The 19,461-nt window shown below is 39.9% G+C and overlaps 1 protein-coding gene and 1 pseudogene across 1 annotated transcript in view; both read right to left on the reverse strand.

Moving 5' to 3' along the window:
- Positions 1-19,461, reverse strand: part of VWDE (von Willebrand factor D and EGF domains) — a 52,518-nt gene that overhangs the window by 21,941 nt on the left and 11,116 nt on the right. The window contains 6 exon segments of the mRNA XM_059711270.1: positions 2,160-2,233; positions 2,461-2,678; positions 5,546-5,690; positions 7,182-7,271; positions 7,929-8,176; positions 18,128-18,193. Coding sequence (XP_059567253.1) covers positions 2,160-2,233; positions 2,461-2,678; positions 5,546-5,690; positions 7,182-7,271; positions 7,929-8,176; positions 18,128-18,193 — 841 coding nt within the window.
- On the reverse strand, positions 15,124-15,912 carry LOC132211500 (TCF3 fusion partner-like; annotated as a pseudogene).

Genomic DNA, 19,461 nt, shown 5'->3' on the forward strand with positions numbered 1-19,461 from the left:
CTTCCATTTAAAACTTCTGTTTTTTATTATAACCATAAAGGATTCTTGCCTGTGGGATTGTTTCTACAACTTTGTATACTGGTTCGAACTTTTGGAGTATCATTCATTATTGGAGGGGATCTGCATCTATGCACTAATATTGAATAATTTTACTAACAATAATAACCTTATACTTTTTTAAAAAGAATAAATTACCTTGCATCATGAAGAAAATTTTGACAACAATGAAATGTTCATATCATTTTTTAGGGACTTATTAAAAACACTAAAGGCCCAGTGCACAAAAATTTGTGCACTCAGGGGGGGGGGGGCCCTCAGCCCAGTCTGTGCCTTCTCACAGTCTCGGACCCCTTGGGGGATGTCCACCTGATGGCTGAGGCCCACTCCCCGGGGGGATCGGGCCTAAGCTGGCAGTCAGACATCCCTCTGGCAGCCCAGGAGCCCTCGGGGGATGTCCACTTGCCAGCGGGGAGCAGGGCCTAAGCTGCTGTCAGACATCCTTAGCACTGCTGAGGAGGCAGGAGAGGCTCCCGCCATCACTGCTGTGCTGGCAGCCGTCAGCCTGGCTTGTGGCTGAGCAGAGCTCCCCCTGTGGGAGTGCACTGACCACCAGGGGGTAGCTCCTGCATTGAGAGTCTGCCCCTGGTGGTCAGTGGTGTGTCATAGTGACCAGTCATTCCCAGTCGTTCTGCTGTTAGGGTCAATTTGCATATTGCCCTTTTATTATATGCCTGGTGCATGGGTGGGGGCTGGCTGGTTTGCCTGAAGGGTGTCCTGGATCAGGGTGGGGGTCCCGCTGGGGTGCCTGGCCAGCCTGGGTGAGTGGCTGATGGCTGTTTGTAGGCTGGTCAAGCCCCCCAGCAGGGACGTTCACCCCTTGAGGGTATGGCCAGCCTGGGTGAGGGGCTGATGGCTGTTTTCAGGCTGGACACAGCCCCTTCAGGGTGGGGGTCCCCACTGAGGTGCCTGGCCAGCCTGGGTGAGGGGCTGATGACTGTTTGCAGGCTGACCATGGCACCCAGCCACCCAAGCTCCCAGTGGAGGCTGGCTGGAAGCAGGTATCTGGGATTTATTTATCTTCTATAATTGAAACTTTGTTGCCTTTAGTGGAGGCCACAGCCAGCCAGGGCAGACGGGAAGCTTGGCCTCCTCCATTGCCAGGGCAACCACGCCTCCTGCTTGCTCCAGCTGCTGGCCGCCATCTTGGTTGGGTTAATTTGCATATAGTTGCTCTGATTGGCTGGTGGGCGTGGCTTGGGGCGTAGCGATGGTGCAGTCAATTTGCGTGTTTCTCTTTTATTAGATTAGATGAATTCTCCAGAACAGTATAACTGAATTTAAATCCTTCTGTGCAGATATTAGTAGCGGGATAGCTTACTTTCTTTTGGTCATGTTGTCTATTTTACTTTAAGATCCACAGGCAATATCCAGGTATTCATGATTGCTACAATAGATTTTTTCCCTGAGTGTCCTTGCCATGAATTAGAAGTGAGATTTTAAAATAATTATGTGTTAGTTTAATCATCTTGCCTTAAACCTTAAAGATTATTTCGGTATCACCTAGAAATGCAATACAGTATATATGTCTAGAGCAAAAAAATTAATCATTATTAAAAATAAATAGTCAAGATAAAATGATTGTTTGTAGTTGTAGGAATCTTAATTTTTACAAATTCAGTCTCACAGCTAATTCATATATTTACTTAGAACTAGATTTTAAAGAAAAACCACCCCACACAAGTAAATTGGTATTTTGAAATAAGCCAGTGATGTCCATGCATGCCTTCCTTTTTAAAAAATTTTTTGTTTGTTAATACTCACCCAAGGATATTTTTCCATTGATTTTTTTTTTTTTTAGGGAGAGTGGAAGAGAGGGAAAGACAGAGAGAAATATCCATGTGAGAGAAGCACATCAATTGGTTGCCCCCTACACAGGGCCTGGGCTGGGGAGGAGCCTGCAACCAAGGACCAAGTATGTGTCCTCAACCAGAATCGAACCCTTTGGTCTGCAGGCTGATGCTCTATCCACTCAGCCAAACTGGCTACGGCTATACCTTCCTTTTTAATTTTTCAGTGAATAGGACTAAGAAATAATAAAATATTATCATTTTAAAAAATTCAAAGGAACACAAACTATTAAAAACAATTAAGGAAATTACCTGCCATCAAATGTAATTATATGTGGGTCAGTAAATGAATAGCAGTAAGCAGTTGGGACATCCTTTACTCTGACCTTAAAAGCAAAAATATTTTCAGTAAATAATATCATTAATGTTATTTAGTAATATATAATAAATTGCTTAGCAATACTAGTTATTTTTATCATGTTGTTGAAAATAGTATTTTAAAATTAAAATAACATTTAAATTTTTGAAATGAAAAGTTTTCAAGGTATGGTGATAAAATATATATATCATTTTTAAAGCTTGAGTTTTGAATGTATATTAGTGATTTGCCAACCTGAATGCTGTCTGGAGTGTAGCTGTTCCACAGGAAATCCTCGTTAACTATAGGTTCCACTATAATGTCTGTAACTCTATTTCCATCGTGGGAAAAATCAGTCACAGCAGTGTAGTAAACAAGAGCATGGCTACAGGTTCCATTAGCACAGGACGACATCTGGCGAAGGTCCACGCGACAGGAAGACAGTGCCAAATTTAAACCTAGCAGGTCTTTACCTATGTTACAAAGAAAAACTACATTGTGGATTTTTGTAAGGAAATACACCAACCAAAGTATGTAATCAGTTGATTAACACAGAACATTAAAATGAGAGATTATTCTTAAATTACTTTTTCTTACTTAAAAAATATGGTTGTAGTTTTTGGCTAAATAAAACCAAAGTTGTAACTCTGCCTGATCTTATAAGTACCACGCGCTAACCGATTGTGCCATTGGAGCTCCCCACCTGATCTTTACAAATACTCAGTCAACTTCAATATACACATATATATGTACATGCATATTACTATTTCCAATAGTTTTTTTTTGGGGGGGGGTGTTAATCCTCACCTGAGGATAATTTTCCATTGATGTTTAGCAAGAGTGGAAAGAAGCGGGAGAGACAGAGAGAGGGAAACATCGAAGTGAGAGAGACATTGATTGGTTGCCTCCGCTACCGTCCCCTCTTCCTCTCCCCCCGCCCCCCCCCCTGCTATGGGAGCTGGGGATTGAGCATGCAACTGAGGTATGTGCCCTTGACCAGAATCGAACCTGGGACCCTTCAGTCTGTGAGCTAATGCTCTATCCACTGAGACAAACTGGCTAGGGCTCTAATAAGTTTTAAACTCATATGCACTTGGATAAAATTCAAAAGCATTATATAAAATTCATCTTTGCTTCTGTAAAAAAAATTATAATTCTAGCAATGAGGAGCACAATTTGACTTTCTGTATAAAAATTGGACCTTGGGTCTGGGTATGTCTTAACATTTTTTAAGGCTCGAACTCATGTTCTATCCATTGAGTGATAGCAATGATTATTAATACAAGGTTCACCAAACTTAAAAAATAGAAAAGAAATTAAGGTAATTCCACATTAGTAATAAACTTTCTACCTCTTTTTACCTCCCAAATTTTCCAACATATTCAGAACCTCAAGAGGCTTCCTTATCTATGGAACAAAAAACAAGAAAAAATAATTTGGAAAGAAAATGGTAGCAGAAGAGAAGGAACTCCAGGAATTTGTATAACTAAACAAAAAGAATAGATTCCTCCAGAAAATATCTGCAAAGAATGCTTGCTCACACATCCAATGAATTATTACAAAATCCTTCTGAGAATCGAAGAGGAAAAAAGAAATCATTAAAAACTCTATTTTCTACATAGCATTTTTGGATATAAATTATATTTGTCTAACATAGGTAGTCTGCACTAGATTCAAAATTTCTGAAAAACTTTTTGTCTTCATGCACCTTTTTCTAGGAATATATGCTTTTTATGCACTTAACAAATAGCAGAAACATCCAGACTTTTATATGGCTTCCTAAACTGAATATGGAAAATATCTGGCTTAGATATAGTCCCTGATATAATTGTCCCTGGTTTATGGTATGAGGGCCAAGTACTATTCCCCTTAACCCTGTGAAAAAGCAGCATAGTCTTTGCAGAAACAGACTAGGATACACTGACCTGTTCTTAATGAAAGTAGAGATGTAATGCAAATACACTTAAGGAAGTTCCTGTGAGATGAGGAATATCTAGAATAAAACCCAGAATTTTTCCTCCAGAAAAAAAAACATTTTTTTTAATTGACAAAGAACAAGAACATACAAACTTCTAAAATGTAGAAATACATTTAGGCTGTTTTATATCACTTGTAGCAATGCTTGACTTGTTGAAAGAATTGAGAACATGCAAATACAGCTTTAAGTCTATTTGTAACTGAAGGAAATTTTTGCTTAATGTAATTTTGGAAGACATCAATAACATCATCCTCTTATTATTTTGCCTCCTAAACTGTAGTAAAATATGCACACTATGCTTTCAGGGGTACTTTGAAGTATAATTGTTTCAAGTTGTCTGAGACAGAGGGTTTAATTTCATAGTTGTGAGCTGTATTTCAAAATAGAGTGTTGCTCACGGTGCTCCTGAAATTTGAGTGAGTAACTGGGTATTATCCACTAACCCTGTTTACTGTCAAGTATCTTGGAATAGGCTCTCTTGATTCCTTTATACCTTCACATCATCTCCTTTCCTGGGTGTACCATTCCATGAGACACTCTCTCCCATAGCATTTTTATCCTTTGTTTCTCTGGTTTAATTAGGAATAATATAGACATAAAGACATAGATACATTTTATTTGGTGTATTTACTAAATAAAATTGTATGTCTTATGGTGAAAATCTATGCTAATAGGATTACAATCTTTCTTAAAAGTTATAGTTTAAATTATATATTTGTTATGTGACAGTGTTATTTTTCAATTATACATTTGTTATGTTATGGCTGTGACAGTGACATGTATGTCACCATGTATCATACAATCTATATAATTAGTAATTTAAATAGAAGACGTTTTAAAAGATCTTAAACATAAGCTTATGTTAGGGAGAGAAGTGCAAAGTGCACTATGAGATCCATGGTGGACAAGCTTGAACTTTTAGCATAACATCACCCCTCGCTCATTAGATATGATTTGGAACACATTAAAGAGCACTTGGTTTACTCAATCTCTGAAAACAAAGCAAAGAAAAGAATTAAACAGGAAGATAAGGAGGAGAGAAAAAGGAAAAGGAGAAGAAAAAGGAAGAGACAGAGGAGAAAGGGGGAGGGGGAGGAGGAGGATGATATTATTTCATTCCTGTTTTGTTCTTTTTTTAAAATTTATACTTTGAGCCCAGGAGGGATAAATGTGGGTTGCAATGTGGACTTCTCTGGCAATCGTAAACTTGGCTCAGTGTTATTAATATGATTAAGCTATAATTTGATGTAAACATGCAACACAATGAATTATGAGCACACTTCAGTGACATTTTGTAGAGGAAAATAGCATTAGTTATTACTTGAAATCTAATAATAAAATTGAATGGATTTACTATATTACCTTGATCAACAGTTTTCAGTTTTAATGAGATTTTACATTCCTGATCAAGCTCACTGAATTCAGGACAAACGACAGGAATTGTGCTCTCTATCCTCAACTGGTATTCTTTTCCATCTTCTGATATAGTGCTCAATTCAGGTTGTAACTGGTACAAGAAAATATGTAAAGCAGTCATGTACAAATAGGATTTAGTTCTATGATACAATAATTTTGAATGGTATTTTTTCTAAAGTAACAGGTAGTAATAACTTAAGCACTGGAATTTTTTAGTTACACAAGATCAATGAAAACCAAACCCTGAAAAACATCAGCAACACACAGAAAATTCCATGGAGTTGCCGTACTGCTCTGAGTTTGGGTATTTAGTTCTCCAACACATCGTAGTCAGTTTGGAGCCTGCCATAGTGATTCTGGTTCTGTGGTGGGCACTGGAGAGTGGAGGGTACAAAGTTTCCTATATCCTTCCATTTGCTTGCTGATGTTTACTGACACACTAATGGAAGAGTCAGTTTATCCTTAGTCATTAATATTATCCCTAATATAAATTAGAAATCTAAGTAGTTTTAACTCATAAATCAAAACATCATTGTCACCTGAAATATCTCAACCTTCAGCTTATTTCTCAGCTCCTGCTTTCCATGGTTGGAGTTGCTGAGTACTGAAATCTATCCTAGTTCATAGGTGAATCGTTTTTTGAGGCAGGAAGTTTTTATGCATTCTTGGTTCTTGTCTAGTTTTCATAACAGATGGTTCTTAGTACAGAATACTCTCTCTGTTAGCCTAGAAACAGTGCCTGAGGCTGACTGCTGTTCCCCATCGTCTACTGAGTTCTCACCAATGTAGATCCAAAGGTTGTGTTCCCAAGGTCTGAGCTCCACTTCCCCTCCCACTGTGACTATGCTACTCTGACAAGGTAGCTCACTCTTCTCACTCTTTTCCCTGGTCCCTGTTGTGTATAAATGGTCTTTATTCAAGAACAAGCTTTGAACTGGTTCTGAATCCTATTCTTACAATCTGTCACTTATCCATCTTGTTCTTGAACTAGAGATGAATCCAGATCAAACTCCAGTACTATGGCTGACTCCTCAGAAGGTGTGCAGCACTTGCCTGCCTAGACCTTTTGTACTTCCCATTCCTTCTACCAATCTGGAGTCCCTGTAATCCGCTGGAATAGCTCATCAGTTCTTGAACCCCAGTGCTAACAGTAGTGACCATAGACACTGACTGTTTAGATGGTGCAATTTTTGCAGTTAATAAAGTCTAGATTTCTGGGCCAATTCTACTCTAGCCAGAGGCTCTGGTCACTTGATCCTGGCACCTGCCTTCCAAAATGCATGCTAACTAAATATTGATATTCTAACTTTTACTTACAAAATGGAATAAATTATGAGAATAGAACTTGTGCTTTATTTTAATTTGAGCTATTTCTAGAAAAAAAGTAAGTATATTCCAACTTTAGTTCATTAATAGAGGCCCTCAAAATTTGCTCTTCATTAGAATTATTGGGGTTATTTCTCAAAAATACAGAATCTTGGGTCCCAACATCAGACTCTGATAACCAGCATCCCCAAATCACTGTGTGGAAAACACAGTTCCAGAGGGATAATCTTTCTGATCCATCCCCACTGCTACGTACCTTAATGCCTGCAAAAAATTCTTGACTTTCGGTAGCTAAACTTTTTATTTGTGGTTTCTCCAAGAAAAAGATAGAAGCCGTACAGAATATCTATAAATATAGTTAACAAATAATCATTTAGCAATAACATTATGGAGAAAATATGCGTAAATTATTATATTTAAGTACTTAATTTCCATTTTTGCTAGCACATAAGAGATAATAATTTAAAAATTTGCTTAGCCATGGACATGAGCAATAGGGTAGTGATGACCTAGGGGGCGGGTAGAGGCTGGGAGGAGGGGAGAAAGGGGGAAAATGGAAGATATCTGTAATATTATCAACAATAAAAATATTTTTTAAAACTTGCTTAATATTGAGAAATAATTTTATCTTTATAAAATATTCAAGCCTCAATAAATTATTGTAGAATTTCTATTTAATATGTATTTAAAAGTGGATAATAAGTGATATAATCATTGAAAAAATGAAAATATTTCTAGAATAAAAGTAATCAATTTAAGAAAGAGACATTAAGTTACAAGCATTCATTGATAATAATCAGGAAATTGCTAGATTCAGATACTCATAGTTATTAAGATTGCTGACTCATCCAATTATCACTGGATTTGGCACAATTACCAAGGAAAAAAGAAAAAGAAAAACATTCGTGCTTTATATTATGGGGACAAACACTATTTTTAGGATAGGATCTAAAAATAATACATTCACGCAAAGTAAAGAAAACCCAATTACTTTTGAACATACCCTATCGCCAAGTCTGAGGTTTATGCCGTCCAGTTCTAAAAGAGAGAATGCCTGAACTGTGGTCTCTTGCTTCAGTTCCTCTCTGACATCTTGAGAAGAAAGCCTAGACCAAGCTATAATAAATCCCACGGAGTTGTTCATAGGAGAAACATCAAAAGCACACCGACAGAAAACCCTGGACTCAATCAGCTCTGTCACAATCTGGGGTCTTCCTGGAGGTGGTGGTGGCAATGAGGCAGACAGCTGACCTGGTGGGAGAAAATGCATAATTTGTAGCTGGACATCTTGAAAAAGAGAGACTGGCTTATGGGGAAAGCTCACAAAGACTGTAACTCAGGGTTTTATATTAAGGGAAATAAAATACATTTAGAAAAATATCCTCTAGCAATCAGCAAAATAGCACATTCTTATTTTGATCCATAATCACATATATATTGATAGAGAAATTCATCAGCTTATTAAGCTTATATTAATGTATATTGAATATGACTACCTAGAAAAGTCAAGCTCTTGAACAAAAAAGGTAATTTACCTTCTTTTCAGCTATTACCTTTTCTAAAAGATGGAACAAACAAAACAAGGTGTTCTACATTATAATTTTTTAATATTTTCTATTTGCTTTTTTTTCTTTATTGATTAAGGTATTATATATGTATCCTTATCCTCCCATGCCCCCCCCCCACTCATACCCTCACCCCCCTGGTGTCTGTGTCCATTGGTTAGGCTTATATGCATGCATGCAAGTCCTTTGGTTGGTCTCTCCCCTTACCCCCACCCTCCCCTACCTTCCCTCTGAGGTTTGATGGTCTAATCGATGCTTCTCTGTCTCTGGATCTATTTTTATTCATCAGTTTATGTTGTTCATTATATTTCACAAATTATTGAGATCATGTGATATTTATCTTTCTCTGACTGGCTTATTTTGCTTAGCATAATGTTCTCCAGTTCCATCCATGCTGTTGCAAATGGTAAGAATTCCTTCTTTTTTACTGCAGCGTAGTATTCCATTGTGTAGATGTACCACATACATTACAATTTTTTGTTACAAAGAAAACTGGTCATTATAATGTAAAATCAAATGACTTACAATTTTACTCTTCTAATTTACTCTTATAATTCAACTTGCCATTACTCTGGGTTGAAAGAGTTGTTCCTTATGGGAATGATTATACTATCTTAGTGAAATATACCAATGTTGAAAAACAGTCTTATTCTTTTCATTTTTCTATGAAAATGTTTGGGGTTAAAAATGTTTGAAGAGAGATTCCAGGAGAAACCAAGATGGCAGCATAGGTAAACACCGGAGATTGCTGCCTCACACAACCACTTCAAAAATACAACTAAAAGATGGAACAGACATCATCCAGAACCACAGGAAGGCTGGCTGAGTGGAAATTATACAACTAGAAGGAAAGAGAAAAGCATACCAAGACTCAGAGGAGGTGTTGTGCGGAAGTAAAATACAAAGGTGCGGAGGTGCATGTGGAGAGGGCTGGCGGCTGAGGACACGGTTGTCTTTTTCAATTGGGACGGAGTCTTAAGCTCTGAGCTCCGGTTCCGGGCGAGTCTCTGGGGATTCAGACTCATACGGGAGAAATGGGACTGTCTGGCATCGGTCGGAACTCGAGGGCAGCTTTCTTTCTCTCGGAGGTGCTCTCAGCGATTGCAATTGCCGGGAGCGGGGCCTCTGAGGGCAGGATTGAGAGCAGCCATAACTGCTCCCTCCGCCCGCCCTGTTGACCCCGCCCCACCCAAGCCATGCATGGAAGCTTTTGCATATGAAAGGCCTGGCCCTTTGCAATCTGAAAATTACTTAACAAACTGCAGCTGGCCCAAGGCCCCAGGGCAACTTGCATTGCTTCCCAGCTGGCTTCTGCTGGGTAGCCTCAGGCAGAGGCTAGATTAGCACCTCCCTAGAGACCCAGGAGCCAATGTGCCTGGTGGTCAGAGTGGGATCATCCAGATTGCAGCTCCTCGGATCCATAAAGGACACACTCAGGGGGCAGACTCAGTGAGCACCAAAGCCCCACTGAAGCAAGTCTTGTCCTGGAGGGGTGTCTCTAGCACAGAAGCTCTCCCACTGGAGAAACAGCTGATTCTCACAGCCAATTGGCCTGGAGGTCAATCCCTCCCAGTGTTACCTACAGCAATCAAGGCTTAACTAAAAAAAGGCTGTGCACGAAGCCCACAAGGGGGTGCACGAAGAGTGTCTACCTCAGGTAATTGGGGAGGCTGAGCCACTGGGCCCTATAGGACACTTAGCACAGAAAGCCACTCTTATCAACACAGGGAAGCAGCCAAAATGCGGAGACAAACAGGACACAAATGACAGAAAGGGAGGAAAGCAAACTATTGGATATAGAGTTCAAAACCACACTTTTAAGGTTTTTCAAGAACTTTCTAGAAACCTACGACAAATTTAGTGAGACCCTCAAAAAGATGGGTGAGACCACCGATAAATGTAGTGAAATCCTCAAGAAATCTAGTGAGACCATTGAGGGTATGAAAAAGGACCAACTAGAAATTAAGCATACACTGACTGAAATAAAGGATATTATGCAGAGTTCCAACAGCAGACTAGAGGATCACAAGAATCAAGTCAACGATTTGAAATACGAAGAAGCAAAAAACTCCCAACCGGAAAAGCAAAATGAAAAAAGAATCCAAAAATACGAAGATAGTGTAAGGAGCCTCTGGGACAGCTTCAAGCGTACCAACATCCGAATTATAGGGGTGCCAGAAGAAGAGAGACAGCAAGATATTGAAAACCTATTTGAAGAAATAATGACAGAAAACTTCCCCTATCTGGTGAAAGAAATAGATGTACACAAGTCCTGGAAGCGCAGAGAACCCCAAACAAAAGGAATCCAAAGAGGACCACACCAAGACACATCATAATTAAAATTCCAAGGGCAAAAGACAAAGAGAGAATCTTAAAAGCAGCAAGAGAAAGACAGTCAATTACCTATAAGGGAGTACCCATATGACTGTCAGCTGATTTCTCAACAGAAACTTTGCAGGCCAGAAGGGAGTGGCAAGATATATTCAAAGTGATGAATACCAAGAACCTACAACCAAGATTACTTTATCCAGCAAAGCTATCATTCAGAACTGAAGGTCAGATAAAGAGCTTCACAGATAAGGAAAAGCTAAAGGAGTTCATCACCACCAAACCAGGATTATATGAAATGCTGAAAGGTATCCTTTAAGAAGAGGAAGAAGAAGAAAAAGGTAAAGATACAAATTATGAACAACACATACACATCTATCAACAAGTGAATCTAAAAATCAAGTGAATAAATAATCTGATGAACATAATGAACTGGTGATTATAATAGAATCAGGGGCATAGAAAGGGAGTGGACTAACTATTCTTGGGGGGGAAAGGGGTGGGGGGTGATGTGGGAAGAGGCTGGACAAAAATGTGCACCTATGGATGAGGACAGTGGGGGGGGGGGTGAGGGCAGAGGGCGGGGTGGGAACCGGGTGGAGGAGAGCTATGGGGGAAAAAAGAGAAACAACTGTAATAATCTGAACAATAAAGATTTAATTACTTAAAAAAATGTTTGAAGATTCCTCCAGGAACTCAGAGATTTTTATCTCTTGACATTTGCAAAATTAAATCTGGGAATCTAAAATGTTCCTAAAAAAGGAGGGAGGGAGACATATGTAATACTTTCAACAATAAAGATTTTTTTTAAAATAAAAAATAATAAAATGTTCCTAAATAAATTTTTAAGTTTGTTTTGTTGTTTTTGAAAAGAGAAAAATATCTGAGTGATGAATTTTAATAGTAATATTTTTTAGATGTCCTAAAATGTAGAGATATTTTTCCATGGTATACATGGCAATTTTTTATAATTAAAATGTTAATTTTTAGTTCTGTAATGTACATTTTGAAAAATTCTGAGAAACTTAAACTAAAGGTGAGGTGGGGGGTGGGGAAACATGTACTTTCAAATATTTTAAAGTGTTATTTTGTTAGATATCAAATTACAAAACTCCAATAATAAATCTAAATAATACATATTTTTTCAAACATTTTAAACATTAGGCCAAATCATCATATTAAAACTTGAAGGAAATAGTAGATGACTAATTACTATATATTCATATTTTAAAATGTATCTGAGTAAAAATTTCTTCTTAAATAAACTAGGAAGAAGTTGAATTTATTTTTAAACAGAGAAAGACTATCTACAGAAATTATTAGAAATAAGAATTGAAAAATGAGAAAAGTAATTCATGAAAATTAATTTTAAAAAAATATGTTTTTATTGATTTTAGACAGAGAAAGGGAGAGGGAGAGAGAGATAGAAACATCAATGATGAGAGAAAATCATTGACTGGCTGCCTCCTGCACGTCCTCTCCTGGGGACCAAGTCCACAACACGGGCTTGTGCTCTTACTGTGACATCCTGGTTCATAGGTCGATGCTCAATCACTGTGCCACACTGACCTGGCAAAATTAAATCTTTTGACTCAATATTTTAAATAGCATTAACTATTTGGGTGAGTTGATTATTGCTCACAACAATGCAGGTAAAAAAAAATTGTTAAAAGAAACTTAAACATTTCAAAGTGACATGTAACTTATTTCTGATTGAAAAGCACAATTCATAGACAGACAACAGATTACCAGAGGGAAAGTGAGTTGGGTGCAGGTAGGAGAAGGTAAAGGGGAGATAAATGGTGATGAAAGGAGACTTCACTTGGGGTAGTCAACACACAATACAATATACAGGTGATGTATTATAGAATTGTACCCTTGAAACCTATATAATTTTATTAACCAATGTCACCCCAATAAATTCAATAAAAAAGAAAAGCACAATTATTAATGCCTTGTTAATTCTAATGTTAGTATATGTTAAATGTGTTAACTTAGTTTCTATTTTATCATGAAGCTTTATCTAACTTTTTAAAAAATATATTTTTATTGATTTCAGAGAAGTTTTGGAGCGGGAAGGAGAGAGAAACATCAATAATGAGAATCTTTGATCGGCTGCCTCCTGCACACCCCCTATTGGGCGTCAAGCCCCCAACCTGGGCATGTGCTCTGACCGGGAATCCAAATGTGACCTCCTGGTTCATAGGTCGAAGCTCAACCACTGATCTACACTGGCTGGGCTATCTCTTAACTTTTGACTTATTATTATTTTTAATCCTCACCTGAGGATATTTTTCCATTGATTTTTAGAGAGAGGGAAAGACAGTAATATTGATGTGAAAGAAACACATCAATTGATTGCCTCCCGCACGAGCCCTGGCCAGGCTGGGCTGTAGAGGAGCCTACAACTGAGGTACGTGCCCTTGATCAGACTCAAACCCAGATTCTCCAGTCCACAGGTCAACACTCTTTCCACTGAGCCAAACCAGCTAGGGCTTTTTGACTTACTTTAAAGCAAATGTTACTTGCCCAAATTGTGTATGATTTTGTATAGCTCTATTTTTCAGTTAATTGCATAAACATTCTGAAAGCATAACAAGTAGCTTAAAGTTATTCTTACTTAAGAAAGAAAAATGATTTTACTACAATACATGTTTATGATAAAGATAATCCAAACCTATTATGTAGGATAGCCAAACAGTTATACTTTATGGTTAAAGTTATTATTATTAGAAATACTGCTGGGGTCCAACCCCAGCAGGTCCAGGGGTTCCCAAAGGTGTGGACGGAGTTGGTGAAGAAGGAATGACACGGAGACAGCGTTCAGATGATCAGCAGCCTATCCAGGATCTCTAGCCAGGATCTCCAGCCAAGTTCTGGTCTGGATCTCCAGCGAAGTTCTGGTTAGGATCTCCAGTCAGGTTCTGTGTCCATGTTCTCTCGCTAGGTTTTCCAGCCAGGTCCTCCAGGTTCTCCAGCCAGGTTCTGTAGCCATGTTCTCTTGCTAGGTTCTCCAGCCAGGTTCTGTCAAGGTTCTCCAGCCAGGTTCAGTCACCAGGTTCTAGTCAGGCTCTCTTGCCATATTCTATCCAGATTCTGTAGCCAGGTTCTGGCTCTAGGATCTTCAGCCAGGTTCTCTCGCTAGGTTCTGTCTCTAGGTTCTGTTGCCAGCTTCTGTCCAGGATCTTTTGCCATGTTCTGTCTCTAGGCTCTGTCCCTAGGTTCCGTCTCCAGTTTCCGTCCACGATTCCTTGCCATGCTCTCTCCAGCGAAGCTCCCCCGTCTCTAGGCTCTGTCTTCTAAGTTCTGTGTTGTTACATCTGTATTTATACCAGTTGATTCCAATCCTATCAATCTCTATTCCAAAGGTTAGGGCGTTTCTTATCTCCATTCCAGGGAGTAAAGATTATGTAGCTTAAGCATGATCGTTCGTAGTTAAAGTGATTAATTACCCGCCTGGCACTTAGTTAAGAGATTTTATTCCCTCCCTATCTTCAGGGGAAAATCCCTACCTGGGGAAACAACCTTTCTCAGAGACCTTGGTTAAAACACATAGTGCCAAGAAGGTGAGCAAACATATTAAGAACAGTATGCCATATATGCCAGGTCCCTTGAAACAGCAAGCATGGACCGGCTCCCGGCAAATAAAGGCCCGGTGCACAAAAATTTGTGCACTCGGGTGGGTCCCTCAGCCCGACCTGTGCCCTCTCGCAATCTGGGGCCCCTTGGGGGCCCCTTCCCCTGGCTGCTGGCACCAGTTTTCCTCCGGTGCCCGGAACCCAGGCCTTTGCTCTTCGCCGGGAGGGGCCCGTGTGGTGGGCGAGGGGCTTAGCTCTTTTAAAAATACTTCTGAATGTTTGGTAAATAATCCTGTAGGAATCTACTTTCTGAAATATGCTGGTTGTTAAGGGCTTATTTGGGTAATCAACAAAATGAATGTTAAAATCCTAATCCCCAGAACCTCAGAATGTACTTGTATATGGAGATAAGATCTTTAAAGAGGGGATTACATTAAATTGAGGCAGTTCCAGTGTGACTATTAGCCCATCTCACTGAAGTCCTTATAAGAAGAGGAATGTTGGGGTCCAGCCCCAGCAGGTCCAGAGATTCCTAAAGGTGTGGACGGAGTTGGCAAAGAAGGAATGACACAGAGGCAGCGTTCAGGTGATCATCATAGCCAGGTTCTCTTTTTATTGTCCTGTTACATCTATATTTATACTATTTGATCCTATAAGCATGTCTCTATAAGATTTTTTTTTTATTTTCTTTTGCCGAGGAGAGCATGGGGTCCATTTATTGGGGGGGTCAGTCAAAGGGGGAGCTGGCTAGGGTGGGGTAGGGCAGCAGCTTGTCTGGCCCCTGAGAAACCCAACTTGAGTCCAGAGCCTCGACCGCTTTGAAGCCAAAGTCTTCCTCCACCTTTATCTGCATGAGGGCCAGCTCCGGAGTCAGCGGGACTCCCGCCCGGTGCCCTTCCTGTGGCACTTGCCGCCTCTTCCAACTGTTGGGCCCCTCACCAGGGGCCGGGCTGCTGGCTTCTGCAGGCGCTGGTGTCCTCCTGGGCGGGGACAGCCCCTCTCTCCGGAGGCCCATTCTCAGTGTTGCCTGGGGCGGGGCGTCTGTGCCCTGGCTGCCCTCGTCCTCCAGTAAGATGGTGAACTGGCTGGCCCAGTAGTCGTCGCCATAGGAGTCCAGCACCTCCATGAGGAACCTCCGCTCCTGCTGGAGTCTCTGTGTTATCCTCTGTATCTGATGGTGCCTGTTCAGGACCCGCTCGTTCACCTGCTCAATCTCCCTGCAGTGCCGACCCAGCGCCTGGTACTTCCTGCGATTGAGTTGCCCTTGGCACGTGGCCGTTGGCCTTGGGCTGCCTCCTCCTCTTCGTCTCACTCCTGGAGGCTGGAGCTGCCCAGACCCCCAGACACGAACTCCACTTCGGTCTCAAGCTCGCTCTCCAGGATGTGACCACCGAACAGTGGAAGCAGCGCCACCTCCGAGCAGGGAGGTGCTGAGAACTCCTCAAAGCCCACGGCTGCCATGGACCCCTCTCTCTGCTCCAGCTCCATTTCTCCCTGGCTCCCTGCAGAACTTCCAACCTTGCAAGCCTCTTAAAGTGCAAAACGACTCGCCCTATCTGATTTCATGGCCAGGCACACAGGCCCCGGCAGCTAAGCCGCCTGGGAGTTGTAATTCTCTATTTCCCCGCTCCCTTTCCTCGCCCCACCCCCACCCTGAGTCCCCGCTGAAAGGCCCTGCTTGCTGGTCTAACGCCACTGGCCAGGCATCTGAGTCGCCTCCATCTTTATTCCGACACCACGCAATCTGACCATGGAGACTCTCCGCTTGGGAGGCCCCTGGGTCTCCTTCTGGTGCTGGGGATGCGCCACTGCCCGGGCACCGGATCGCGTTCCCCGGCCCCTGGGTCTCCTTCTGGGGCCTGGCTGTGCCACCGCCCAGGCACTGGATCGCGTTCCCCGGCCCCTGGATCTCCTTCTGGGGCCTGGCTGCGTCGCCCTGGGACTGGATCGTGTCCCCAGGCAGGGATGCAGCCTGGCCTCTGGCCCCGCCTCTGGGTGTTGTCCGATCACCGGTGATCGGTGATCTGAGAAGCCCGGTGGGGCAGGGAAGAGGCGGACATCCCCTCTTCCTTGCCCCACCCGGCTTCTCCGATTACTGGCGGAGGGCCAGCAAAGGTGCCCAGTTCTCTGGCTCTTGGCTGCCACCTTGGTTCTGACACCGGCAGACGGCTTCTTCCATCCTTCCCCTTTAGCCTCCCATCATGTCTACATATGCAAATTAGTCACCATCTTTGTTGGCGGTTAACCACCATCTTAGTTGGCAGTTAATTTGCATATCGCCCTGATTAGCCAATGGGAAGGGTAGCGAAGTTATGGTTAATTACCATGTTTGTCTATTATTAGATTATATTATATTCTTTTAAGAACGTAAATCACAGGGTCTAATTACACTGAGACTTTCAGAAAAAATACTAGCTTGTTTAAAGAATGCTAGAAAGGGGGACTGGAAAATTCATTTATAACTGGAAGAGGTTATAGAAAAGCAACTCAGAACATTTATTGAGGATTATTATATTAGTTTTATTTAAAGATAAATCATATTACTTTTTAGGTGTGGTACATGAATATTGTATAATCTAATTTGTTTTATATCATTATGTCTTATTTCACCATAAAAAAATCTTTGTTAATTAATTATATGTCAACAATCTCACATTCATTATCACATTTGGCCAACAGGTTCCAGGAAAAGGCTAATGTTTCAATAATTTTTATTTCTGCACTTTTTTTAGGAAGATGTCATGCATTTTATTAGGCAATCTATTTAGAGTGATTTGTCTTAAGGAATATTATAGCAGGAGGTTTCTTAATAATTGAAATAACTTAAAAATGTTAACTAAGTTAGAAAATGAAAATTACAGATTTAAAAGGGAAGAAAAATTATGACAACCATTAACACTTTTGTTGTTTATCTTTTAATACTTATTTGGTACAAATGCAATCATCACTAGAAGAAAAAAATGAGATTTTGATGCATAATCTGATTTCTTAGTTTCAATATACCATGAATAGTAATGTCAAAAAATATATTCATGAATTTTCATATTGTTTATAGAATATTTTATCATTATGGATATATCAAAAATATATAACCAACCTGCAGTTACCGGATAGTTGCAATTGTTTCATATTATTAGAAAAATGGTTTTATAAAAATTGTACCTGCACAATTCTTTGAATATTTCTCTAAACTAGATTTTTGGAAGTCAAATTGCTAGGTACAAATGCATGAGGATGTTTATGATTGTTGAGATAAATTGCCAATTTTTCTCATAAAATTACTCTACCAATATATACACAATTTGCAGGGCATGAACATGCCCCGCTCTGCACCTTTGCTAACTCCAATGCTATTTCTTAAAGGCATGATAAAATGATTTTTATATCCACTAGACCAGCCATGGGCAAACTATGGCCTGCGGGCCGGATCCGGCCCGTTTGAAATGAATAAAACTAAAAAAAAAAGACCGTACCCTGTTATGTAATGATGTTTACTTTGAATTTATATTAGTTCACACAAACACTCCATCCATGCTTTTGTTCCAGCTCTCTGGTCCAGTTTAAGAACCCATTGTGGCCCTCGAGTCAAAAAGTTTGCCCACCCCTGCACTAGACTGAGGTTTTGTCAAATATTAGCATAAATCAACATCCAAAGTAAATCACAAAACCTAAAAGCCTGTTGAAATTATTAGTTTATAAATAAATTATTAAAAATAAAATCTGATACTTACGAACACAGTCACCTTCAATTTCGATTTCGTCAGGGCCGCATGGGTTTAATTTTGCATCAGAAATAGCTGCAAAAGGTTGAGTTTTTATATTTATCCAATTGAGCATAAAGATATAAATATATTTATATATAATGTATATGAAATGACAAATCTTCAGAGAAGTATGTTTTAATACAGACTAAAACTTATGTTTTATTTTTTCATAATAAATTTTTTCTCTTTTCAGGATGAGATCAAATGGAGATAATTTGGGATTATATTTTAAAACAATTATAACTTTTATATCTTGTTTTCTAAATTTTAGTCTGCATTAAGTAATAAATTTTATTTATTATTTTATTTTATTTTAATCTTCACCCGAGGATATTTTTCCATTGATTTTAGAGAAAGTGGAAGAGAGAGGGAAAAACAGAGAGAAATATCAATGTTAGAAAAAAACATCAATTGGTTGCCTCCTGAAGGCGCCTTGACCAGGGCCAGGGCCAAGGAGAAGCCTGCAACTGAGGTATGTGCCCTTGACTGAAATGGAACACAGGACCCATTGGTCAGCAGACTGATGCTCTATCCACTGAGCCAAACCGGCCAGGGCTAGACGCTCTCTTCTTTTCCATTGGTCTACTTGTGTATCTTGATGCAAACATAACACTCTGTAGATTCCTGTAACTTTAGAATAAGTCTCAATCAGATAGTGTAAATTATCCAACTTTTTTCTTGTCAAAGTAGTTTGGGGATTATGGCTACTTTCTATATCCATATAAATTTTAGTATGAACTTGTCAATTCCCACACAAAAATCTTGCTGGTATATTGATTAGGACTGTTTTGGAACTATAAATCATTTTGAAGAGAATTGACATCTGAACATTGACTCTTTTCATTTCATGAACATGGTTCATTGCTCCATTATTTTACGACTTCTATAATTTCTGTTAGCAGAATTTTATAATTTTAACTTTATAGTTCTTGTACATATTTTTCCATATTCATTGCTAAGTATTTCATATACAGGGTGTCCCAAAAATGTATATACACTTTAACAGCTGATAGATTAATTGATGTTTCTTTTCAGATTTAACCTATTGGAAGTCATAATTATTCAAAGTTTGGGAGAACCAAGATGGCGGCATAGGTTAACGCCGAAGTTTGCTGCTTTGAACAACTACTTCAAAAGTAAAACTAAAAGACGGAAGGGACATCACCCAGAACCACAGGAACACTGGCTGAGTGGAAGTCCTACAACTAGGAGGAAAGAGAAACGCATACGGACACTCAGAGGAGGCGCAGTGCTGAAGTCAAATTCTGAGGTGCTGAGTGCGCGGAGCGGGCTGGCGGCGG

Source organism: Myotis daubentonii, chromosome 10 (genome assembly GCF_963259705.1).
Source record: "Myotis daubentonii chromosome 10, mMyoDau2.1, whole genome shotgun sequence".
In the NCBI taxonomy this organism is placed as follows: Eukaryota; Metazoa; Chordata; class Mammalia; order Chiroptera; family Vespertilionidae; genus Myotis; species Myotis daubentonii.